Raw genomic sequence first — 25,896 nt, forward strand, 5'->3', positions numbered from 1 at the left:
CACATCTCAACCCCTGCATCTACCTGTACACCAAATACTGAGATGGTAGCTTTGGCGGTATGGGAGCTTTTGTGTGTGACAGACTTACATCCGCACATACATACCCATATACATACATACAGACATACAGACGCCACAGACTCACCATATAAGCTCTTTTTGGTATTTATATACATACCAAATATGAGCTAAAAATTTGAGAGCCCAAATATCTGTCCCTGAGGCGCATTCTACCTTAACATACAGCTCATGCATAAGTTACAAGTAAATATACTACATGTAGTATTTACCCTACCGGAATCGGGAAACTTAACCTTCGCTCGCGGCAGTCTTGCATGGCAAATTCGAGTACTCGACCCGTGTACGCGCGCGCGCCTTTACACGAACGCGAGGATGTTTTACTCGACCACGCCTTTACCGGGCATTTCCCCCTAGGGTAATTTTCGAGTCAACTTTTATAATTCCCGTGCGCAATGCGCCCTCATCAGCAAAACTAAATGTACGATGCATTGCAACTACTTGGTACTACTTTGCAATCATCATGATCAACCCCTCTACACTGGTCGGAAACACAGCATTTGGAGTTTGTCAGTCGAGCATACACGGAGAATAGGAGTTTATATGTATATGTGTGTTAGTTTGAACTTTGCAAGTATGGATTATTGCCTTGTAATTGTCGTTTAAATATGATTCTAGCGACCCGGGCGTCGGGACGGCCTGTTGAAGATCGCCTGTAATTTTCATGTGCAAAAAAAATCTGTGAACCCGACAGTAAGATTTGAAGGGACTGAGTTACTGTTACCGGCTGTCCCGCAAGCCGTGTGGCATAGCAGCACACAGCCATGCCATGCGGAAGCTGAATCGGATCTCTACATAAAGGTAAAACCATGGACGGTAAGAAAGACGTCCATGGTAAAACTTACCTAGTACATTTACCTCAATGATCTCTGCGCAAGACTTACGATTCCGGTTGTACACCAAATACTGAGATGGTAGCTTTGGCGGTATGGGAGCTTTTGTGTGTGACGGACTTACATCCGCACATACATACCCACATACATACATACAGACGCCACAGACTCACCATATAAGCTCTTTTTGGTATTTATATACATACCAAATATGAGCTAAAAATTTGAGAGCCCAAATATCTGTCCCTGAGGCGCATTCTACCTTAACATACAGCTCATGCATAAGTTACAAGTAAATATACTACATGTAGTATTTATGTTAAACTAAAATCTGATTAAAAGGCTGTTTCATTCTCTGTGTGCTTGACAAGAATTAAGCTTGTCAACCAACCTGATCTTATAATGGCTCTTCATGTGTTCCTTGAGCAATGATGTTTTTCTGAATTCCTTGGTGCAGATACGACATGGGTACACCCGTTCTCCAGCTTCCTCATCTCGATGTTCTTGGATGTGTTTGTCCAGCTCGCTCTGAAAAGAAACAAAGCAGGATAAGATGGAATTAATTCAGTTAAACAAAGTTGTGGATAAACATGAAATATGAAAATTCTTAGGGAATCCAAACACTCAGTTTAAGTGAATTTTTCAACATAACCAGCAGCAGAATAAAGTGAAAATTATCTCATGCTCAAAATTTCGTTTGAACAAAAATTTAAATGTAGCTTGATTTGCCACAGATAATTATGATATACATTTCACTGTGTAAGATTTAGTTGTGCTTCTACCTATGCTGTCTTCAGCAGTTAATTTGTACTACTACCAGAGAGAAAGAAATGGGTGGGGGGGGGGGGATTTTACCTTCCACAGCCAATGAATGTCATAGTTTTCATTATAAATAGTAAAATAAAAATTGGAAGCATTATTCTCTTTTTCAGCTTTCATAAATCTTTCTGTTTTCAATCTAAACATTCAGAGGTTCTGGGAATTCACGTCTCCATAGCCTATCCTCCTTTGTTGTAAATCAGTTTGGCCTGGGGGAACTCAAAGTCTGAAAAAAACTATCATTTTTGTGGTCGTACTGTGGTCACTGTTGATTTTGTGGCAATGAGTTTTGCCATAATGGAACACATTCACACACTTTTTGTGTTGAGGTATTAAATATATCATGTCGATCACTTTTTATGCAGCGTTTATTTAAATAAAGTGGAAAATTGGCTATATCATTCATAATTCTACATGCTATATTCCTATCAACGCCATGATGTCTGCAGTATATTGTACTGGGCCAAACAACGATAATTTGCTTTAGTTGAAGGCAGTATGCACTTAAAATTGAACGACTTCAAATTCTGCCCAGACTTTCCAAGCAGGAAAATTTAAATATTCTCTTTTGAAATCAAGAGTAAAAATAAGGGGTCACAATGCAAAATTTGCTACTAGAGACAAATTACCCAATATTTACTGACACTTGAAATTTTAAATGGCCGCTATCCCTGTGTTAACTCTATGGGGAAAAAATAAAATGTTTGATTTTTACAAAAATAAGCCTGAGTGTGAAAACTTTATTCCATGAGCTTTGAAATGAACCCCTACAAGTGGTAGACCAAAAATGTATTGTGAAAGTTTGAGAATTTGAATGCATCTGTCCCCAAGGTACATTCTACCCCAATAAACATCTAGCTATGTATCATGATCTGAGATTTATCTTGGGTGAATTCTCCCTTTCTGTTCACCCTGATGCCCTGTAAACGGGTCCAAAATCACCATTGATAACAACAGGTTTGGGCTAAACCATGGTGGTGAGAGGGGTAAATATGAAAATTAAAGTACCTTTGTCATCACAGTAAAAATCCCTGAGTGTACTTTTGTTCACAATGTCAGTGATCAGAAAACAATGAATCTACTCTGCACCTCTGTTGACTGCTGCCTTGCACAATCATACTCTAGTCTGGCTAGGACTCAAGTGAATTACATTATTCTGTACAATATTGTAACCCACTGGTCTATTATTCTATACGATATTGTAACCCACTGGTCTATACATGTAAGTTGGTTAAAGAGGCAGTTCTAGATTCCTGGTATACAAGCCTGACAAGAAATCTGCCCCTTTAAAGCTAAGTGTCATTTCAAATTATATAAAGTTATGTTTTAGTAATGATGACAAAGACAATAACAACAACAACAATAACAGTGAAAATTATTATTATTATTACTATTTCTATTTATTTATTTATCTACTTATTTATTAGGTGTCAATATCCACACAATATATGAGTAAGGACACTTATGTAAGTATACCTACGAACATGAATGCAGATAAAAACATTCAAAAGATCAGGTGTATGAAATGCAAGAACATTCTCAAACAACCTTCAGACAGATCTACTATTAATATAAATTGGCAAATATTTCATCGTTGGGTTTATTCCACTACGTGATTTTATTCTTTGAAAAGATACGACATCGTTTCATTGCCAATGAGCAGGTAATTTAGCTGTGGTACAATCACTCAGACTTTAATCTATCCCCACAAGAATCTTCCACAATTTAGATATTACTGTCACTGATATTTCATATTTTCCTGTCTTTAATAATTCAGGCCCAGCACTTTGTGCAAGGCAGTGGAACAAAACAGCAGATGCGTGACTGATTTTAAATATTGCTTGGGGGATACGGTAATCTCAAACTTTGGCAGTCAAGGCAAGATTCCTGATTCCAAGGGTTTAATCCATGAATACTTCATCTACTGCCCGAGTCAAGAGAGGACGCTCTTGAAAAATTCAATAATTCATGTTGACTTAGGGAGTCAGATGGTGGAATAATTTTATCCACTATGGGTTTTGTTGCCAGTGATAGCAGCCTTCTGTAGATTTTTGAGAAGGGGTTGCCCTGTAATGGTTGATTTCTTTCCGTAAGATGAGCAGAGAACTGCTAAAATAAAAGTTCAAAAAGACAAAACAGCCTCTGAGAATTGTTCTGAAATCTCCAGACATCCTCAGTTGTGCATATAAAGGAATCAGCAGTCTACAAAGTGATGTGGCATTTTTCTTTTCTTCCAAATCACCACCTTCCATTATTCAGATATAGCATAAATATTTGCCCATTTGTATTGTCAAGTTAAACTTAAATGCACTACTGTTTATTTCCATTTTATATGTGTGTGTGAAGTTTGCTGGTATAAACGTACACTCTCTCAACAGCGCCCCCTGTTTAAAGGAGCCATGGTTGGCAGAAACTTTGACAGAATCTGAAATTCTTTGCAAGAAAAGTCCATAAAAATTTGAGTATCTGCAAGGAATTACAGCGACAAATCTGGCTTGAAGATACTGTACTCATATTAGCATGTTGGCTCAAGATGGATTAACGATCAAATATCACAGTTATACACTTCATAAGAAATGAAATTTTAATGTGTTGTGTAAGAGTCTTTGTGTAACCGAAAACCTTGCTTGTGAAATGATTTGGAGGATTTACAGTGGATATTCAATGGGCACATAGTATCTGAAATACTTCGACTTTGTCTGAAGTATATTTAAGCTTGCTATGTCTGGATACTATACCTGCATGCTTATGAAGATTATTCCATGTTTCTAGAGGGGTGGAAATGAATTTAAGGATGAGCTGGACCATGTAAATATAGAAATACTGTGGAGGGAGAGTATACATTTCAAACCAGAAGAAACAGTTAACACCACAGTACTGTGGCCGATGTGAATACCGATCTGACCATTCCTAAATCACTATGAATAGTGATACAGGATATGCAACTACATCTACAGACAACCGAAAAAATAATTTATTCTGCAAAAAGCTGGAAAATGTGAAAAAGGTTAATAATCACTGTCCTTACATTCATAAGCATGTGGTGTGATTGCATGGTGTTTTTTTTTTCAGGGTGGATGACATTAAAGCAATGAAACTGTGAGTTTGGTCATGATGTACCCTTAGCTTGTGATGTAAAATCTGATTCACCGTATCTACCGGACATGATCAAGAGTGGATGTCAGAAAGCTTTGACCAGATCCTATTTCAAATTTTGTGACTATTTTAATTAGACTTTAGTATGGGTCAAACTTGACAACAACCTGCTTCAAACAGGCAAATTTGGCCATGGTAAAAGAGGTTCTACAGAGCAGGATTAAATTTAATTTCCCTTCAGACATGATCGCAATGAAATAAATACGCCGACATAACTTTACCTGTATGTGACCTCTGACCTTTCAAATTTCAAACAGGTGGATAACATCATAACGTTTGAACTGGTTTTTGGCCATGTTTAAAATACAAGAAGGGCTAATATGACCACCACTGATTATCTTAACCAGGTTTGTATGGCTAAACATGGGGACCCTATTAAAGTGTAGTAGAATATGTAAATTAAGTGTATCAATGTTCAGCTGTATTTATAAGCTAACTGGTACCCAAATCAGATTCTTTGTTCATACTGAAATGGTTAGAGACTAATCTCTTATGATGATTATACCTATTTCTATATATGGATACTTTAAAATAGTGACATTGTTACATCAAATATTTCTTTGAAAAAACTGGGCACTAGAAAGTGAAATTGTCAAAAACTCACCGATATGCCGAGCAATGGAAACAATAAAAACTCACCAATACATTAATGATTCCATGCATTCTCATTTGCAATCTTTCATGCCATCCTAATATTGCATTTTCAAGTTTTGGAGGAAATTACTTTTCTCCAAGCAGAAGATTGGAAATGCATCCCTTTTTTTCCTTCATTACATCCAATATTTAAATTCGGCAAGCAGCTTACATAAGGTATATTGAAAATCAAGAAAACTGCAATGTGTTGAAATTTATTTCCTGAAAGAAGGTCTGAGGTTTGCTTAGAAATATAAAAAGTTAATTCATTGAAAACAACGCATGGAGTATATTCAAAATAGATTTTGTTTTGAAATTTACTTTCCTAAAACAGTTTTAGATTTGTTAGAAATATGAATTTATTGAAAAAAGTATGAAGTTGGCTTGGAAATATGATATGCAAGATTATTATTTAGAGAGTGTATGATGCATGCATAAATATCAAGAAAGACATACCGGTATGTATATAAGGCACAGATGTATAAAGTTTCACAAAGTATTAACCCTGATGTGTATTTACAGGCAACGCATACTGCAAGGATCTGTTGAACAGATCCATAGTTGCATGCAGCACACAGAAATGCTATGCTTTTGCTGGACATGAAAACAGAGTCTGGTTTTGAGTGATGCAGTAAGATTTACCTGAGTGCACGACAGAACTTTCATGTGATGCATTATCGTCTCCTGAAGGCAAGTAAGCTCTCTTTCAAAACTTTAACAAAACAACATTTTGAATGAAAAAAAATATTTCACAGAAGAACACACTTGCCCCCATCTTGAAAAAATATCCATCAACTGTTATCAGAATCTCAGGAGAGTGCTGGTAAAAATGGTTGTGTGTGATTTTCTCAAATTGCAAAAAAATCTACGAACTAAAAGATGCAAGAAAGTCTGAATCTGGTTTCACTTCTTCATGATTACTGTTTCCTTTTCTGTTATGAGAGGATCTATTCCCCCCTATAAATTCAAAGTTTAGTCCAGCCACAGTGTTTTCAGTGAATAAACTGGACCACTGCATGGCAAAGTAGGGAGGAAAGCATTAACTTTGCGTTTTCTTCCATATCAAGAATGAAGTATTCATTTCATGTAATTGGTGTGCTTGGAAGGCAATTGGATCATGTGTTTTATGGAATAAAATGAAATAACTAGACACATTTACATTTGTTGTTGAGATAGGCAGTCACTGTATACAAGGAATACCCTATTGAGACCATAAAAATGATGGTTATCATTGCGTAAACTTTGGCAATTACATTTTGCACACAGCAATGCAAAGTGTGTCTGAGTAAGGAAGACGGCGGTTTAGTATGAAAAAATCCAACTTATTATGGACTTTCATTCTCTTACCTTTCAGGAGGTAAAAATGCAGAGACATTTTTGAAAGGTAATTGGATTGGAATGGTACTTGATTTCTGATGTTCTGTGCAGTGACTATCATGTCTCAACAACCAGAGAAACAAAATTTCCATGGGCATGAGAGGTATAAGCTTACACATTTATACACCGCATGGACTGGACATTAGCCACTAATGGGAGTCAGAAACCGTCCACATCCGTGTATCGATATCACTTCAGGAAAGAAATCTTTGGGAGCTGCAGACTTTTTGCATGAAATTCAAGTATCAAACTTGAAAGAGATGACGTGAACAACAAAAAAATATGATGGGCTGATTAATCTACGGTATCCACATTTATTCAGTCAATTGCAAGAGCAAATGAATGCTTCTTACCGGTAAACCTGCAAAATCTTGCTCCTAAAAATGATGACCGGCAAAGACAACAGTAAAGAAATTTGGAAAATCACTACATATAAAGTTATTGAGATATATTTCTGTTTGTAGAAGCACAAAGGTCTTTTTTTGGACACGATTTTAAAATCATTAACTTACTATTACGCTATAGATTTTTTTCACATACCTGTCCTCTTTTTATTCAGTTTTTGCAATGAATTAAAGAGACAAGAAAAAGCATGAAATAGTAGAATTGAAAGAGTACAGATGCTTCAAAATTCACTTCTTGTATAATCTGACATGCTACTACCATCACCTTTTTACCTTGGTCATCTGAGCGTGACTACTGACAAATTCTATTCAAAATAGTCCTGAACACTATTAGCTGTAGAACAGCAACCACGACAGTAAAATCATCAATTGTGGTTTTAAAAGCTGAAAGTGATGGTTTATAGTGTGGGACATAAACGTCACGAGGTGAGAGTCTGCCTATCATAATGAGCATCAAACATCATAAAACCAAACTTATATAGCTTTTTTTTTCCACCCACTTCATGACAAACTGGGCTGAAATCTTTGCAAACAATTCAACATTATGGCTGCCACAAAATTATTGAGTGGGCAATGAGTGTGTTTGTACTGCACAAATCATGAGGAACTGAGTGACAAATTCATGCTCTGTGATTCCAAGCACGTTACACACATTGTCAATCACGCCTCTCAACCTGCTTGCATTAGGACTTTGGTAAAAATGTATGCAGTGACTACCCCGAGTGATGTCAGAAAATATTACAGACTAGAATTTCACATATGTATTAGAAAATATGACGTAAATGGTCATATTTATGACATAAATTCATTCTTCTCCTCAGACCAAATACTATCAGAAACAAGCGACCTAGCGACCGATATAGCTCCGCTGTGTTTATTTAGAGAATAACTATTTTTGACACATGTTGATGAAGAAGGTGGAAATCTTTGATAGCTCAATGCAGTGGCCAGAAAAAAGTGGCTAAAATAGCTGCAAAAATACACAATAGAACATTTCATTGTACTTTGAATATATCACATTGGATCATCCCCAAGAACATGTCAACCAAAGCTATCTGATGAGTAGTTTTTTGGAGAATAAAATTTTCTGACCAAAAATGGCAACAATTGCCCCAAAAAATAAAATTTGCAGATTTCATCATAATTTCAAAAGATCAAATTTAGTTCATCTATAGAAACCTGTATACCAAATTTGAAAGCTGTTGAACAGTACTTTTTGAGAAACACATTTTTTAACCAAAAATGGAAAAAATTGACCCAAAAATTCAAAATTGCAGATTTCATCATAATTTCAATAAATAATATTTAGTTCATCTATAGAAACCTCTATACCAAATTTCAAAGCTATCAGATGAGTAGTTTTGGAAATACACATTTTTTGACCAAAATTGGCAAAAATTGCCCCAAAAATACAAAATTACAGATTTCATCAGAAATTCAATAAATATTACTAAGCTCATCTGTAGAAACCTGTATACCAAATTTCAAAGCCATCAGACCAGTACTTTTTGAGAAAGACATTTTTTGACCAAAAATGGCAAAAATTGCCCCAAAATTACAAAATTGCAGATTTCATCATAATTTCAATAATATCATTAAGGTGAATTGTAGAAACCTGTATACCAAATTGCAAAGCTATCAGATGAGTAGTTTTGGAAATACACATTTTTTGACCAAAAGTGGCAAAAATTGCCCCAAAAATACAAAATTGCAGATTTCATCATAATTTCAATAAATATCATTTAGTTCATCTGTAGGAACCTGTATACCAAGTTTCAAAGCTATCAGATGAGTACTTTTGGAAATACACATTTTTGACCAAAAATGGCAAAAATTGCCCCAAAAATACAAAATTACAGATTTCATCAGAAATTTAATATATATTACTTAGTTCATCTATAGAAACCTGTATGCCAAATTTCAAAACTATCAGACCAGTACTTTTTGAGAAATACATTTTTTGACCAAAAATCACAAAAATTGCCTTAAAAATGCAAATTTGCATATTTCTGCACAATTTGAATAAATCTGAAATAGATCATCCCTAGGGACATATGTACCAAATATCAAAGCTATCTGACCGGTAGTTTTGAAGGAGAAGATTTTTAAAGGTTTTTTTACCAAAAATGAAAAAAATTGCCTTAAAAATACAAATATGCAAATTTCACCACAATTTAAACAAATCTGTCTGAAGTCACCCTAAGTAAACTGCATATCAAATTTCAAAGCAATCAGACAAGCGGTTTCAGAGAAGAAGATTTTTTTACCAAAAACACCAAAAAATGCCCCAAAAATACAAATATGCAAATTTCACTACGATTTGAACAAACTTAGGTGAGGTCACCCCAAGTGAGCTGAATATAAAATTTCAAAGCAATTGGACTTGCGGTTTCAGAGGAGAAGGCAATTGTTGACGGACGACGACGACGGACGACGACGACGACGACGACGGAAAATCAACCTATTTGATAAGCTCCGCGTCGCTGACAGCGGAGCTAAAAAATGTTTTTTATTGAACTAAAATGCCTCATGAATATGCAAAAAATCATAATTTTTATCATATTGTATATAAATGTCCACAATCTAATACGAGATTTGACCAAAATTTCCAAGCCCTGTCGATTGGGGAAGAAAGCACCTCACCCTGGGAGGCATATACTTCTGCAAAATTCTTTCCGTCTCATTTGTATTTGACTTAGGCAGGTTTAATGGGACTTTCATCCATACACATCATTTACATTGCCTGCGAATCCAACCGTGAAGACATCCGTTCCAATTTTTTTCCCTCCTCAGGGCCATTTTTCAGGATTAAAGAAGATACCCGGTGATTTATTTTGAAGTCAGCGATGTCACACAGTTGTCATCTCACACCTCTGAGTTGATGGAGTAGAGACACGATGCAGACAGAAAGACTTTTCTGTGTCCACAATTTCAGTAATTTTTTATAAGCTGAATATTAGACAGGTTACGCTGTTTGAGTTGCATACACCACATGATTGTAATAAATTGCCAGTGTGACACAGGAATGGTCATATTGTACCTGATGAAATGGTATTAAAGTGAAACAAGGATAGATGTGTCTACACTGGTAGTGTCTGTAACAATATAAAGATAGACATGAGTCTACATGGGAATAGCATGAATGTTATATTGTTATCAAATTTGGTTTCGCATACGGGGTGGTATATGCGTGATTACATCTCACCCATTCACATTCATATGCACAGACAGACAGACAGAAATACACACATACATATATATATAAAGTGTTTTCTCCAAGTTTTTCTAACAAGGGGGCATGTCATCCTCTGCTTGAAAGTGGGGGGGATTTGGTTCTGATTGAGAGAGACTGTAATATTGATAATGCAAATTAAGATTTTGTTTTGGTACTAGCAAATTAGTTATAGCATTGATCAAATATCGAATAAAAACACGACAGTCTTTCATCTTTTTCTCATCCTCCTGTATATATGCGTAATGTATAATATGGGTGTGTTTGTCTGTCTGTATCTATGTGTGTGTGTCTGTGTATACATGTCTATATCTGTCAGTCTGTACAGTATATGTCTGTTTGATTATTTGTCCCAGTATCTGTATCTATAGGTGTATTTTATATGAGATATTTCAACGGGGTCAGAGAACAAAGATACAGTACATGTAAATCAATAGGGTAGTAGCATTCGGTGATTGGTTTGCTTCTCTGACAAGCCTTGTGGAACACGTATAAAATGACGGGAGAGCCCCACTATTAGCTTACTGACCTGACTGGCCCTAAAAAAATAGAATGAAAGACACAGCCTATCAAAAGCTGTGCCGTCAATACATGTGACTCTCCATGTTGAAAGGTGACACATACCGTACAACATGGCATAGTGCAGATCTAAGTCTTTCCGGATGTTGCCAGTGGAAGTATAGTGGCCAACCAGTGTGACATAAACACTGACGCTGGTACTGAACACACGCTGCACTAAGCTGATATACCATGATTGAAAGCTACCGTGATTGATTCATTGATCAACAACTGACTGGCGAGCCACAATATTGGCTTGAAAGTGAGAAAACAAAAATAAGATCTAAATTTCCAAAACAATATTTGTGCAATTCCTGCACATTGTACAGGATTGCACTTGACAATGAACTCCAGCAATGGAGTGTGTATATACTAGCTCTGATAAGTTGGCAGCTTAAAGTTGCTTGAAGTCACTGTGACGCACATAGAGAAAATATCAATATTGTTATTTGACTTCCTTCATGCTTGTGTACCTTCATGATATGTATGCTGTACTCGACATAATGCAGGTTTTTGTTTCTTTTTTTCACTGTCCAGTATACCAGTATACTACAGATATCATCAGTGTTTTTCATTTTGCAGGGATTTATACCCAATTCAAAACAAAATTACATGAAACTCTAGATAAAAACTGACAAAGTGGATGACAGGTACAGTGTATATATCCCAGTCATACAGGGTTTGTAAAAACCATTCTAGCGGAGCCTGTATTTGATAAATTTATGGCTGTTTCAGTTGCCTTCAGCTTGAGAAAGCCTGATGCAAATTAATCTGTCTTTGAACAACTAACCGTCCAAAAAAAGAATTGTTTTTCCTTCCATATCCATGCATATCTTCCTCTGTGTGATTCCACAAAATTTTCTCTGATAAGTACAACAATAGATTGAAATCATGAAATAAAAAATTTCCTAACAATATCATTGGATGTACAGTTACATAATTTAAATAAATGAGTATTTTTTCTCAATTTCTTTTTGAACAAATTTAAAAATCATCAACAGGTAGAAAATGGCATTTTTGGATTGATTCAAAATCAGGGAGGTGGAGATGATAGACACCGTCTTGGGCTGTGCTGTGAGAGGAGACAGTGACAGCCAGCTAGAACATTCAGCAGATGTCATCTCCCGATTCCATCAATCAATAATTCACCTGATAGAAACTCTCCAGTCAGGGCAGCCGGAATATGTTACATTAGGACTTATGGGATTTTTCCGTATCTGGTAATCCTCTGCTGCTTTGACAGGCATCATGAGTTCCCCTGGTTCAAAGAGCTTGGGGAGAATTTAGTTCATCATTTTTTTTTTCACAATTCCATGATGTATTATCATGTCAAAGTTTTCTTCTCAGTTCTAAAGCTGATCTTATGCATCCTCACTTGCTGCTTGTGACATGACATAATAATTTTCCCTAATTCCTGCCAGTAGGAAGAAGTACGGGAAGACAAGTTTACAGATTATGATCTAGTACCTTGTGTCAAATCTACTGAAGTCTGTACGGTGTCATTGGCCTGGTTTTCCAACATAAATTGCTAATAAATTTGGTGTGAGTTTTTTCAGTGGCCACAGATCTGTTACCAGCATAATGCAACAAGCAGAGACGCTTATAAGACATGATTTTTATCGTTGTGGCTGACAAAAACGTTCATGAACAAATGAACTTATTTGCTCAAGTTGATTAAACTGCTTTACCTCATAAGATTACATACCAGTATAAGAGCTCTGGCCAGACAAATTGATCTTTCCATAATTGCTCCGAGCACAGTCTACTGCAAGTTCACACGAGTTTCATTTGGCATCGTAAATTATTAAATTGAATGTTGGGTTTATATCAGTTTGCAAGTACTTCCGATGATAATGATGAGTACAAACAATTTGAGCCACAGCTTCCTGCAAACTTATTTTTTTAATAATGTCTGTTTTTTGTTTTGAGCATATTTTGTCCTTTGTATGCTGTTTGTAATTTATTACGTCCCCGTCATATAATTTTAATAATTTGAGTTTGACAGCTTCATACCGTACTGGCAGACTAGTGACAACCTTAATAACCAGCAGGAAATGAGAGAACATTAGTTTAATCAATCATTTTGGATGCATTTGGCCAAGCAAATGTTACTTTCATGTGACACAAACACTTGTGTTTTATTGATTTTGTTTCAAATTGATTTTAAAGCAGTTTTCTGTATCACTGTATCAGATGAGGACATTTTATACAGAATAGAGGAGACTGTGTGATCCAAGTTGCACCTCTTCTGTGTCTCACATATGTACAAAGTGTGTCTATTGATGTCATACAGTCTTGTGGCGAGATTATTTCTAGCACACCTGATGAACACCATGATAACAATTTAGGGAGCCCTCCCACAGATCTGTGAAGTCACTGAAACCCCTAGCAGTGTGTTAATTTGTAAACTTGTTCAGTGCGGGCCAAGTATTCTTCAGTCTTGCCATACTTTTTGCAAATCATGAATACTACTTAGGGGGCCTCAGATAGATCTGTGAAGCTACTAGAACCCCTAGCAGTGTGTTAATTTGTAAACTTGCTCAGTGTGGGCCAACTATTCTTCAGTCTTGCAATATTTTTTGCAAAATGAAATTTTTTTCACCAATGCTAAACTGAGTCTTATTATTCATCTTTCTATGGCAATATCTAATGTTGCCTAGCTTTTCACAGAGTTAAATCTTTTTATTGCTTAAGTTTGAAATGATAATGGAGCCACTGGATTGTTAAAAAAAATTCAGGTGACTCAGCTACGTAAAGATTAATATCATGCCCACGATCTGTCACAGGCGTAAGGTCCCTGGAGGCAATTTGAAAAAAAATTTTTCAAAGATTCTGAATGTTATGATGTTTTGAAGCAATATTAAAATTAATCTGATTAATCCACACATTCTAGCTGTATGCCCTGCCTTTGCACAACATTCATTACTGCCAGCGTTTGAATCAAAGAACTTGTCAGATGTATTTGCACCTTGGAAAAAACAGTCAAGGAAATTGTACATACGTGTGAGAAGTAATCTTTCTGTAAGGTGCTATTCTGTTTTCTAAAACGCATGCATTTGATCAATATATTCAGTTTTTCTCTTTTTCTTTTGAAGAAGTTCCGTAGCATTACCTCGCTCCTATATGAATATGTAAATATTTATGACGAATATGAATCATGAAAAATGCATATGGAATGGGAATTTTTTTTGGCTGCAAGAAATCTCAAAATCTGCATGTAGTTAGAAGATTGTTTGACAGGATTCTCATGGTAGAAGATATGATAGAAATGGTTTTTTTCCAAGCACAGCTGCAGAGAGGCAAGTCAGGGACATTAATATCTTCAGTATCTTCATTTCTGTTCTAATGAATGGGAACCAAAATGAGAGTTGATCTCTGACACCGGGAAACAAATTCCCCGATATGCGTGGTATGAAACGGATATGTCAAGTATGTGCAGCAATATCTGCATCCATCGCAAATCATTCATTCGAGAAAATATCGCACAATTGCACATTTTTTAGGCGTTTTATGACCATACAGACTATGGGTATTTTCAGAGTCGGTTCCTTGACTTGCAAATGTGATGTATGCACAAAAAAAGTGATATATGGAATGTAAATTTACAGGAGTAATATCTGAGGAGACAGCTATCTTCTGAGAGTCGACCCATCAGTAACTAGTAGATGCCATCCTACACTTATACCTCAATTACCAGTACTTATATAAAAGATCAAGCAGAACAAGTCCATGCAATAATAATTGTGTACAGCTCGCAATATGAAATGCACTGATTATGTTTTTTTAAATTACCATTTCAAAATACCATTTTGAAAAAAAAACGATTTCCTCAAACACATATTTGCAACCAAATTTATTTCTTGTGAGTTTTTGCAAGACGGACGAATCACTGGTTGGAAGGTGTAGGGTTGAGAGTAGCAAAGAGACGTTTAAAGATAGATGTACACATGTAGCCAGGGAGAACAAATTATGTTTACATGGCTTTGCAAAAGCGAGGTGACAAATGACAGATGGTTTGTGTAATCTTTTTGTTCAGGCGATGTGCTAAAGTTGAAGATCAGTGTCACATAGAGTACACAGTTGAGGTGATCGAAGTATCCTTGCCTTGACTGATGAGCTGTGTACAGTGCACTGACATAGAGGGGTTCATGTAAGGCCAATATCACCAGGAGCAAGACCTCACAGTGCCAGTGGATGATAATGCTAAGAAAAGCCTGATTATTTTTTTAAATCAACAACTTTCGATATTATATGCAAACGAAGTACTCTTTTTGGTCTGCTCATATAGCTACCAACTGTAAAAGCATGGTGATGTGACATATTTCAGGGTCTATTAACATATTGGTTTTACTTGAAATTGGAACCGTGGTTAAATTTTTCCTTAGCACTACAGTGAATATAATTTGCTTATCCACTTAAGAATTTGTATGGAGTGGGATGTCAACAAACTGACAATAAGTCTTCCTTGATAAAAACTCTATGACCAAATTATTTTGGAATATGGCACATGGAATAATGCAATTTTTTACTAAAAATGTGTGTACAACAAAAATCTAATCTATGGAACGTTTCTGCGATTCTCTTGACAGCAGTTAGGATGTATGATGTATTTTTAATGGGAAAGATGAGTACAAATTGGTCTGAGCTGGAGGAAATGATGGGTATACGTTTCTGAATTTACAAAAGCAATGGTGCTGAAAGCATGGTTATGTGACTCCCATTATAAGCGCAGGCAAAGCAACATAATGCTGACCAAAGCTGGAGCTTCTGTCGAAGCTGATCAAAGCTGGAGCTTTTCTGCATTCAAAGACATCCAGAGCTGATATTCTGCAAGTTAGGCTTCATCTTTTCACGCCTGTTTCCCTCTGTGCCATAGAAGACAATGAGATCAGGTCAAACCATGGCTACAAGAGGGTTATAAAGTCAGCAATGTTTTGCCCAACTTACAGCGAGCACATTCGACCCTTTGAACTCTGACCACTTGGTGACCTATGATAAATCCATTTACATAATAAGGGTTATAGAGATACTACATCATGACAAAAATCAAGTCATATGAATCCAACTACTACAAGCTGAAAAGTGCCTCTGATTATGACAATAAGTTTTGCCAATCTTAACTGTTCTAAAAAGTAACTAAATATTATTCTTCCTGTCTGTTTTATCACCCATGTTGATCATACAACAAATGCTATAAGCAGTCAGCCATACTGGCTCAAGAGCAAAACAAAATATTAAGGCACCAGCTGTAATTATTCTGTGCGCGTGCATCCTAATTTGTTTGTCTGAAGTACGGTAATTGGTGCGGATGAGAAGAGTATCCAGGCATATGATATGAGGCATGAATTGCCACTGTCAAAAAATGAAAGTTTTGTTGATAAACTTCAGCTGACAATTTATTCAAGGAAACTTCAAAATGACTACTCTTTTGTAAAATCGAATAGAAATCAGTGATCACAGCTAGTGCATGCGTTTGGAATACAGGAGCAAATTACCTCAGGTTTATTAATATTGAAAGCAAAAATAGGCTACAAATCTTTGTGTTAGCTATGTGGAAAAAAATTATTTTTCAGAATTTGCTAAAATAGAGAATAATGACAAACAGTTTATTTCCTTTGTGTCTTATAAATGCATCTAAGTTCAAGATTGAAATGGACTTTAAGAATTTTAAAAATTGTCAGTGTTTAAAACTCAATCCAAGAGGTGCATGCTACGACTAGACCTTGAAGTCAGGTTCTGTTAGCTCATTATGCACAACATCTTTGAAACAACACCGATGTAAAAAATCAATAAAACGATTGTCTAAGAAAGGGCAATGATGAACCTGAGGACAGTTGAGCTCAATCTATAAACCTACATGTAATGTATGTTTACACGGCTCAAATTGAGCACTGAAATATCTAGGAAATAAGTAAACTTATCAAATTTGACCATTTACAAATGATTGGATCAAGACATCCATAATATTGAAGTCATCTGAACATTGCTGTTATTCCACGAATCTCCACACACAATTTCACAGACCACGCATTTGCCTCATCATCGAGAAGGGCTTTGCAATCAAAAACATCAAGTGATATTTGCTGTTGAATACAAGGCTAAACGGAAGAACACTATGGTTTGGGTGAAGATATGATAGAGTATGTTCACCACGCACACACGTTCTATAATTAGTCCACCTTTGGCTAATACTATGTGTGCATGGGTAATCATCTACAGGTCCCATTGCAGGAATTTAATTTGATTCAAAATGCTCACATGGACACTGAATTGCCTCTGGCTTAGCTTCAGAGTTCCGTCTCAGCATGAGCTTGTCAAAAGTCTCCAATCCAAAGGTATTTTTTTCCCTTTTCATTCTTTTTTTTTCAATGAACCGACGCCCTGTAAAATCTTAATGATGTCGGAGATTACCACATGATGACGAGGCTCTCAACTTCGGAAAATATTGAATTATGCACCTTTGAACCTGAAGTGCGCATGATGCATGGTCGGAGCAATTTTTCCGCCGAGTGTCTAGAGACACTTAAAGCCATAGTATGATCGATATTCATCATCATTATGGCTTAACGTCAGCTTAAAAACATGTATCATATATTAGAAATTATATCTTGTTAGACATAGATTTATCGCTGGAGTATTGCAAAGTATATCTGGGAAATGGATCTGCATCTTCTTATCCATAAATCAGGAAGGAATTGTTAATATTTTAAACGCACGATTCTGGGGTCCGCAGGCATATTGGTGGGTAGAAAAGAAAAAATTCTTGAGGTTTGTAATCATCTTGCATAAAAATAATTTGCGAAAAAGGAGACGGCATGTTGATTTTGATGCAGAGGAAGTACGGCGTGTCCTCTGGTTGCAATTAGGATGATGATGATTCCTGATGGCTGGCACACACCAGTGTAATTACACACCCGTAATAATGAAATTCAATTTCACAAATTGATAAACTGAGATGCTGTTCCCTGCTCGGGGATTAATACAGACTCCCCCTGTGCCCTGCCACCGCGGATGCACACTGACGATCAGATGTCGTGGTCGCAGCTACAACGGTTACAATCAGCTGTGAGTTATTTTTAGCTCTCCAATGGAATCTTATTAACCGCGGCGATATCCTGCGCCTCTTTGCACTCACAGTCATGAAGGGAAAAAACCCTGGCACGGAAGAGTTAAATAGTTTCCTCATTTTCTGCAAATGATTCAGTAGAATTGAGCCTATCAGTGTAAGTCATTTCCAATCTGACTGTGGCATTGTATAAAAACCACAATTTCTGTGCTTTCACGATCACACAAGTACCGCAATAAAAGATGACAAACATCGATTTAATGATAAAATGTTAAGAAAATCTGTCTCAACCGGACACTGACAGACATTTCCATTGATAAAATTTCAGGTTTTCACATTGATATTCTCTGCACTACAGAGGAAACAAATCAAAAAAGTCATTTGAAATGAGAAAACCCTCCTGGCTGGTCACAATTCACAATGGGCAGGTTTGGTTGTCAAAATGTCTCTTGGCTTAAACTTAAATTTTTCTTAAATTTTAAATTTAATAACCTACATTTAAATCTACAATTAAAGCCCTGCCAACTGTATTTTTTTCACATTTTGCCTACCAAAAACTACCAACATTTGGAGATATGTTTTTTTTATTTCTGTCGTAAGTCATATTGTCTTGGAAAAGATTTTAATTTCAATCCTTGGCGATGGATTCTGTCAATTGTTCAGTTTTTGTGTACTCACTCCGGGTGGCACTACATGTGACTTGCAAGACAAAAATTTTGTTGTTCCAAATCTGAGTTGTATGTTCTTTATCAATGTTTGAAAATCGTTCTATGGTCACACGTCAGTAAGCATTTTTTATATAAGTTGCTCTTGACGTCAAACCATCCTATCGAAAAAAATGCAAAGAGATACAGCTGATAGGGCTTTGAAAAGTGCACCAATAAGAAACATACCCACTACAAACATAGAACATTGCTGTCAATACGAATTGTTGTTTTGTCGAAGGACAGGTCCTACTTATATTTTGTTGGGCGCTTGTTTGAACGACTTCAAAATTTTTGAATTGAATTTTCATTTTTTATTTACTGAACATGATAAATAAGAGTTTCCGTCCAGAGTGTATTGACAAAACAAACTAAATATAGACGTAAATACAGGTATAGAAATCAAACAGTGGGAGAATCATGCATCGTCGATGTCATTACCTCACAAAAAAGGTGAGGCCAATTTGCAGAATGTATGGGTATGTGTAATTTATTACTCTGGGAATTTACGTTTTATGTTTGGTTATAAAGAACGAAAATAGATTGCAGCAAGGTCACAGGGGTCTGCACGCCCATGACCCTGAGACTACAAGCAAAGAACGCCATTTATGATGTCATATAAAGTAATCTAGAAAATGAAAATTGTATTCTGAGACGTGTTTGAGCGCTTTCATGATTCGTTGTTACAATCTGTAGGAAAAGCTATTATGATATCTGAATATTACTTTCCTGCAAAAAACTCAGTTCCTCCTTGTATTGTGTTTCATTTTTTTAAAAATTTGAAATGCATGGTGTCAGCTGCTGAAATGAGTGTATTAATAGTAAAATGCATTTACTGTAGTTACGATGCCCCATATTCAGTTTTGTATGCTTGGTAGAGAAGTAAAACAGCTTGACTCGAGAGCTTCATGATACGTCACAGCAAATGTGTTCCAAGACTTTATACAGATTTAATACGGTGGTCATTTTAATTTTACTATCAACCAGATGCTCACTATATATATACATGCATGTATAGACAAGTTGTCCAACTGCACATGAGAGAGACTGTTTAACATCTGAAAAGAACACGCCTGCCTGACCTGGGTGATTGCTGCACAGATGAAAATAGAGGAACTACAACGTTGACAGAACCAGTGCAAGAGTTGCAGGACAGTCGAGGTTGTCTATCTAGTGTGTAATGAAAGTGAGAGGAAAACCCCTACCAATGTCAAATGACCACACCACCAAGTTGCGGACTATGCCATGTGTACCGTATCCAACATCGCTTTTCTTCGCATTGCCACACCACACTAAAGACTGTTCGTGGACTTTGTGAAGTGGACTGGTTTACTTAAGTTCTCGGCCAAGCTGGGTAGCTTTTGCATATTTTAAATTATTAGTGAGCATCTTATTTTCAATTAAATTATTTTTGTCACAAATGAACTCCGAAGTGCACTTCAAGTCTTCACTGTCTTTGCTCGGTATTTTCCACTGTAACACTGCAACCTGATAAGCAATAGATAACTAGTGGTGTAATAAAATAAGATTTTGCATATTCTATTTCTGTAGAGATGCACTCACGCATGAACTTATAAGTATAAGAACAGATCATTGCAAGAGCTTTGGAGCTGCCTATACTTTTAACTTTTAAACCCCCCTACAAAGATCCATTAATTCCATGTAGTTGAACCCTTTTTGCTTCCAAAGCTTGGTGGGACCCCTGGTGCTTTTAAATGAGATGAATGGACTGAACTACTCTGAAACAGGGGTGAGAGGGTTACAAACCATTTAAAATCAATTTTCATAGATATATTATGTTCAGATTTTTTGAAACACTGATTAATAATTTCCAATTAACTTACACTTGAAAATGAGTAACTTACACTTGACATCAAAAGCACCAATTACCTGTATGTCAGTAAAAATTTATGAAACAATGATTACATAATTAATCTTTTTACACAACTGTACAAGAACAAAATTGACCTACAAAAGACTAAATTAAAAACTTATTCACTGAAAAAGCACAATAAGCTTGAATTAGTGGAATTACTAGTAAAACGACAAAGTGACGACGGATGTTGTGAGAAGAATGAGCACATCCTGCTGTGTGTTGCAGTTCATACAGCATTGGCCACATCAATATGCATGTACTCTGTGACTGAATTTCTCTTCTATAGAAACGTGCAATCTACTCATACTAGCTGCTTCTTTGGAATTGTGACCAGATTATCCTGCTTTTACACAGGGCAACAATCATGCCCGCATGTCAATCTGTAAAATATTAACAACTTTGTATGCTCACAAGTTTATACTGAATTCTTCAGAAGTATCTCCAACGCGTCCAGATGAAGGAAATTCTCAATTGTGAGTGGAAAGTTGTTCAAGACAAGAAAGGGCAACTGCCAAACCAAAACCTTTTGATAAATTTAAGAAATAGAGTACTATCCACCTGCTGCTCCCACTGGCTTATTTCATGTACAACAGCAGTCCAGATCAGGGGAAATGATGAGGACCCTTCTGAGATAATTAGACAAAAGAAATTATCGGAAAGACCGATGATTGGTGATGCTATCTTTCTGTAACTAGTTGCAGCTGGAAGAGAAAATTTGACATCAGATGATTTTTTTTTTCTCTTGGCTCCTGGCAAGCATGATATATGTCAAAGTATAAGACTTGAGATTTGCCAGCATGAGACTTGTATACCGCTAACAGAGCCAATTAGTCATTTTGCTTGCTCCACATGGCTTCTGGCTTCAGTTGCAGTGCTCAGCCAATTAGTGCGGTTTTTATCCAATTACAGATTCACCTGTTTCGCTTGAAACATATTACTCTTGAAATTTAGTGACATATATGCAAAACACAGGGGCAATAAATGGGGGGTTAGCTATACTTCAAAGATTAAAACATGACTCAAGTGTATGTATAGCATATTGAGAGGGTGTTTTTTCAAAAAGTTTTTTATTACCAGTCCTTTCTGGATTCAAGAAAAAATGGAAATCAATTCAATTGTATGGCAGTCAACACAGTTTTGTTAAGGTAGTAGGCGCCTCAAATGTAAAAAACTTAAACTTTTGCTCAGATTTTCCTTAAGGAATATGTCAACCATACACTTTCAAATTCAAGAACAAAAATTGGGGTCAAAGTGCAAATTTTGGTACTAGAGAAAACCAAGATTTACTGATATATGAAATTCAAAATGGCCGCCATCCCTGTGTTAACTCTATGGAGAAAAATAAAATTTTCGATTTTCAAATAAACTAAGAGGGTTAACATTTTTCCTTACTCGAAGAACTTCAAAGTGAGGCCCCCCCTTTCCCTGGTAGATCAGAAAAAGTTTGAGAGTCCAAATATCTGTCCCGAGGCGCATTCTATCTTTAACATCAAGTTCCATTATGCTCTCAAACTGAAGAGCCGGTATTGCCTTGTGATGAAATTTGAACAGATTATTATGTCTCACAAAATGTTTAATGTATAAATGAGTGGTACTGGTGAGCAAGTGATGTACAATCAGATGGCTAAGTGTATCAAAGTAGCTTTACGACTCAAATTGCTCGAACAGAGAAATTATAGTCATTGAATGACTCTCTGGTAAACTCCAGCAGGTGACCTTTGTAAACTTTGTGGTCTGACAAAACACGAGTCATCATCATGATTTGGATATCCCTAACACAGGGACTACAAGAGCGGCACCAACGGAACAATAAAACCCAGAAGGATGTCCGTGTCCTTTTGTGGGGATGTTCCAATGGGCTAACGTTGTTCAAAGAAAATCTTGCGATGAGAAATGTTACTCAGGTGAGAGCAAATATGACTGAGATTTGCTATCTTCCACAATGCATGCATGCTGGTATATTGACTCTGAGAAACCAGTGTAATGGGTCTAATTGGTGAATTTCTTCATAAAAAGTCCATAAACACATTTTTAAACTGCTGCAAAGTAGAGACGCTGATGCTAAGTTCACATTCAGGCTCATGGGCCGGCTCTGGGCCTTGTCCCAAGTTTGTTAGAAGATAAGAAAAAAATTGATCAGCATTCACACTGTATATTAATCTCCACCCCTCAGTGACTTATCATCCTGGCTCTTGGCTGACTGTTTTGCAGTCGAAAGGGCCCAGGGCTGACATAAACCATTCACACCCACAATTTAGGTCTGGTTTTAACTTGTGTAAGCTCTAAACCAGGCCCCGGGCAGACTCAGTGCATTCACACGTTTTTTTTTTAAACCGTAGGCCGCCTGAGAGGCATGTAAACTCTGTAGTGTGAACATTAAACTATTAAAGGTATACTGTCACCTGTTCCAATTTTGCCACAGTTACCATGGAAAGAGGAAATCTAACCAATCAAAGATTTTAAGAGGGTGGCCGCTTTTTAAAAATAGCGCCCTCACATGGGCATTTTGAATACCAAGGAACGCCCCTTTGACCATATATATTGGCATATTTAGATTACAGGTGACTGTATACCTTTAACTAAAGCAAAGCATATGAACCCGACTGATGATATCACAATAGGGTTGAGCCCATAAGCTCATACAGCTATCTAATTTCAATAAAGGGACAGTTCATTGTTCATAGCAAATGGGTTATTGTTTTCTGTGACTCCTCTTCATCACAGATGTTGACAGCTTCGCAACCTCACTGGCTACGTGTGCAGCAGCTCGCTGAGTCCAATTACCAGCGCGCTGCACCGTACTTTGTGCCAGGATGTTGACCCTTGACACATCATGATGCCTACAAGTGCACATAGCAAATGCTATAGAACGGTGTATTATGTTTTATCCAAAACAAAAATATCTTGATGTGCGTTTGAATTTATTTTCAAATTCCAACGTTATCTATTACGTAAGTTTATAACTTTTGCAATTGCAAATTTTGATCAAAGTGAAAAAATACTGAAGTTTGGAACATGACATGTGATGGCGCACTCACAAGCATTGTGGGATTGCAATGCCCACGACTACAGTATGCGGTCAAAAATTTTATTCTTCTCATACTGCAATGATGCATGTGTATATGTGAGCTGCTTGCGGCTGCCTTCTGCATCCCACTGCGTGAGCTATGAAAGCGTATTTTCCGGAGATGCCCACAAGTTTGTCTGCCTCTCTATCATCTCATTTTTTGTTTGCTCCCAAGAAACATGATACTGATGATGGTAACCGTTTACTCACCGTCTATCAATCATGTTACTATTTGAATATTGACTTCCCAACATGTCCCGTACACACCGAGACACACCTGTATTTTATTCACTGAAGATCTACCACTAAAGTAAGAATCTCATTTGATAAATGAGTAGAAGAACTAAAAACATAAAATTAATTTGCAACTTCAGATTATTTACTATATTAAGTCATATACTGCCGGCTGACCATAAATTAGTCACAACTTGGAGCCCTAGCCTCAACACATTTTCAATTTGATTGGTCTTGGATTTGTTACAAGTAGCAAGAATAATAAAACTTGAGAGAAAAGTGTTATGTATTTTCGAATTTGGATAAATCTGCATTTGTCAAACTGATCATATGCTGGTGTATTTTATACATTCAAACTGTCCACATATTATAATAATAATTTTCATTTTTCAATTTAAATCACACTGAAATTCCTTGTAGATTGTGGCATTTTTTTTTTTATAAGTACATTTTATAAAAGTTTTTATTTTCGAATTTCTTTTCATTTGGGTTGTAGCTTCACAAAGAAGTAATGGAGAAAAGAAGCGAATGGATAGATAAACAGCACTGTTGCCATGACGTCAAAATGTATTTGATTCAAGGCGCCACAGAGCCCATAGATACCAAGATAATATATCAACAGAACTTAACAGATCAACTGAGAAAATATGTAGAGCTGCTGATTAAAAGTATTGATTTTGATGAAAAAAAAATCTGGGCCTGGTTTCTGCTGGCATGTGTATTGTTGACAATACATTTATTTTGGTACCCTTGAGATTTGCATCGAGATGCAAGACTTTCATATTATGACCGAACAAGCACCGACTGTGAAAAAAAAAAATCCTGCCTGTGAAGATGATTTGTGTCTATGCTAAATAGGACAGCATTCACTATACTTTTTCTCTCCGGTCAATAAAAAAGTATGGTCTTCGGCAAATACCACACAGTTGAAAATTCATGCTACATGCGATGCATACGCCTCCCAGGAACAGTAATTACAACTGCTCTCAGTACGCTTACACATATGCTTTCATTTGGGTTCACTGCATTGTCACTTTGCAAGGGCCTCGGTGTTAAAGATAGCACCAAAGCGGAGTAATTGCAAAATACTGAACGGCCAGGCATCAGAAACGCCAAAAAAAATGATGCAATTTTCTCTGAATATTTCATACATGCGCGTCAAGTCAAACAACAAGAAAGGAAGCCCAGCCAGGTAATCAAAAGAGCACTGTGACAGCTTATTCTGGTGTCCAACTTTGGAACCAATTTATGACAAGGACTTACGTGATAGAAAGTAATGTTTAGCAAGGCTTAATAAACTGGTAGGCTGTGCATGAACACGCATCATTGCTGCTGGCCCTGCTTTCCAGAGTGCCATCCAATATTTGAATTAAGTGGGAAAGAGTTGATTACACAGCTGATGTGCGTGCCCTAGCTGCAACTTCTAACTCTAGCTGCCGGGTGAGAAGTTAATACACACATCTCAAAAAAAGAAAAGACTTGCGATAATGATTTCTACTCGTGATAAACCGAAGCACAGAATAAATCTCAGACACATCTAAGTCATTTATTTTTACCTTTCATGCGCTGTCGTGACTCAAAATCACTGACTTTAACACAAGAGGTTGTCGTAACGTCTATCGTGCGAAAATATCATTTGTATTATTTTATGGGAGTTTACATTTACACAATCTCCATGATTGATTTCGGGTTTCAAGTGTGTACTTCATGTGACCCACGACTTTACTCTATAAATTACAGCGCAGGGAGGAAAGAGAGGGAAAACACTTCCATGAAGGAAGACTGCATCGGCAAATATCAGCGCAGACATTGCTATAATGCAACCACTGCATCATTTTCTATAATATCACGGAGAAAAG

General features: G+C 36.6%; 1 protein-coding gene across 1 annotated transcript in view; it reads right to left on the reverse strand.

Annotated features, from left to right (window-relative positions):
- The window catches only part of LOC139147711 (zinc finger protein 236-like), a 105,347-nt gene that overhangs the window by 21,240 nt on the left and 58,211 nt on the right, over positions 1-25,896 (reverse strand). The window contains exon 3 of the mRNA XM_070718875.1: positions 1,303-1,439. Within this exon, the coding sequence (XP_070574976.1) occupies positions 1,303-1,439 (137 nt within the window). The remainder of the gene's footprint in view (positions 1-1,302; positions 1,440-25,896) is intronic.

This window comes from Ptychodera flava, chromosome 13, assembly GCF_041260155.1.
Source record: "Ptychodera flava strain L36383 chromosome 13, AS_Pfla_20210202, whole genome shotgun sequence".
Taxonomy (NCBI): domain Eukaryota; kingdom Metazoa; phylum Hemichordata; class Enteropneusta; family Ptychoderidae; genus Ptychodera; species Ptychodera flava.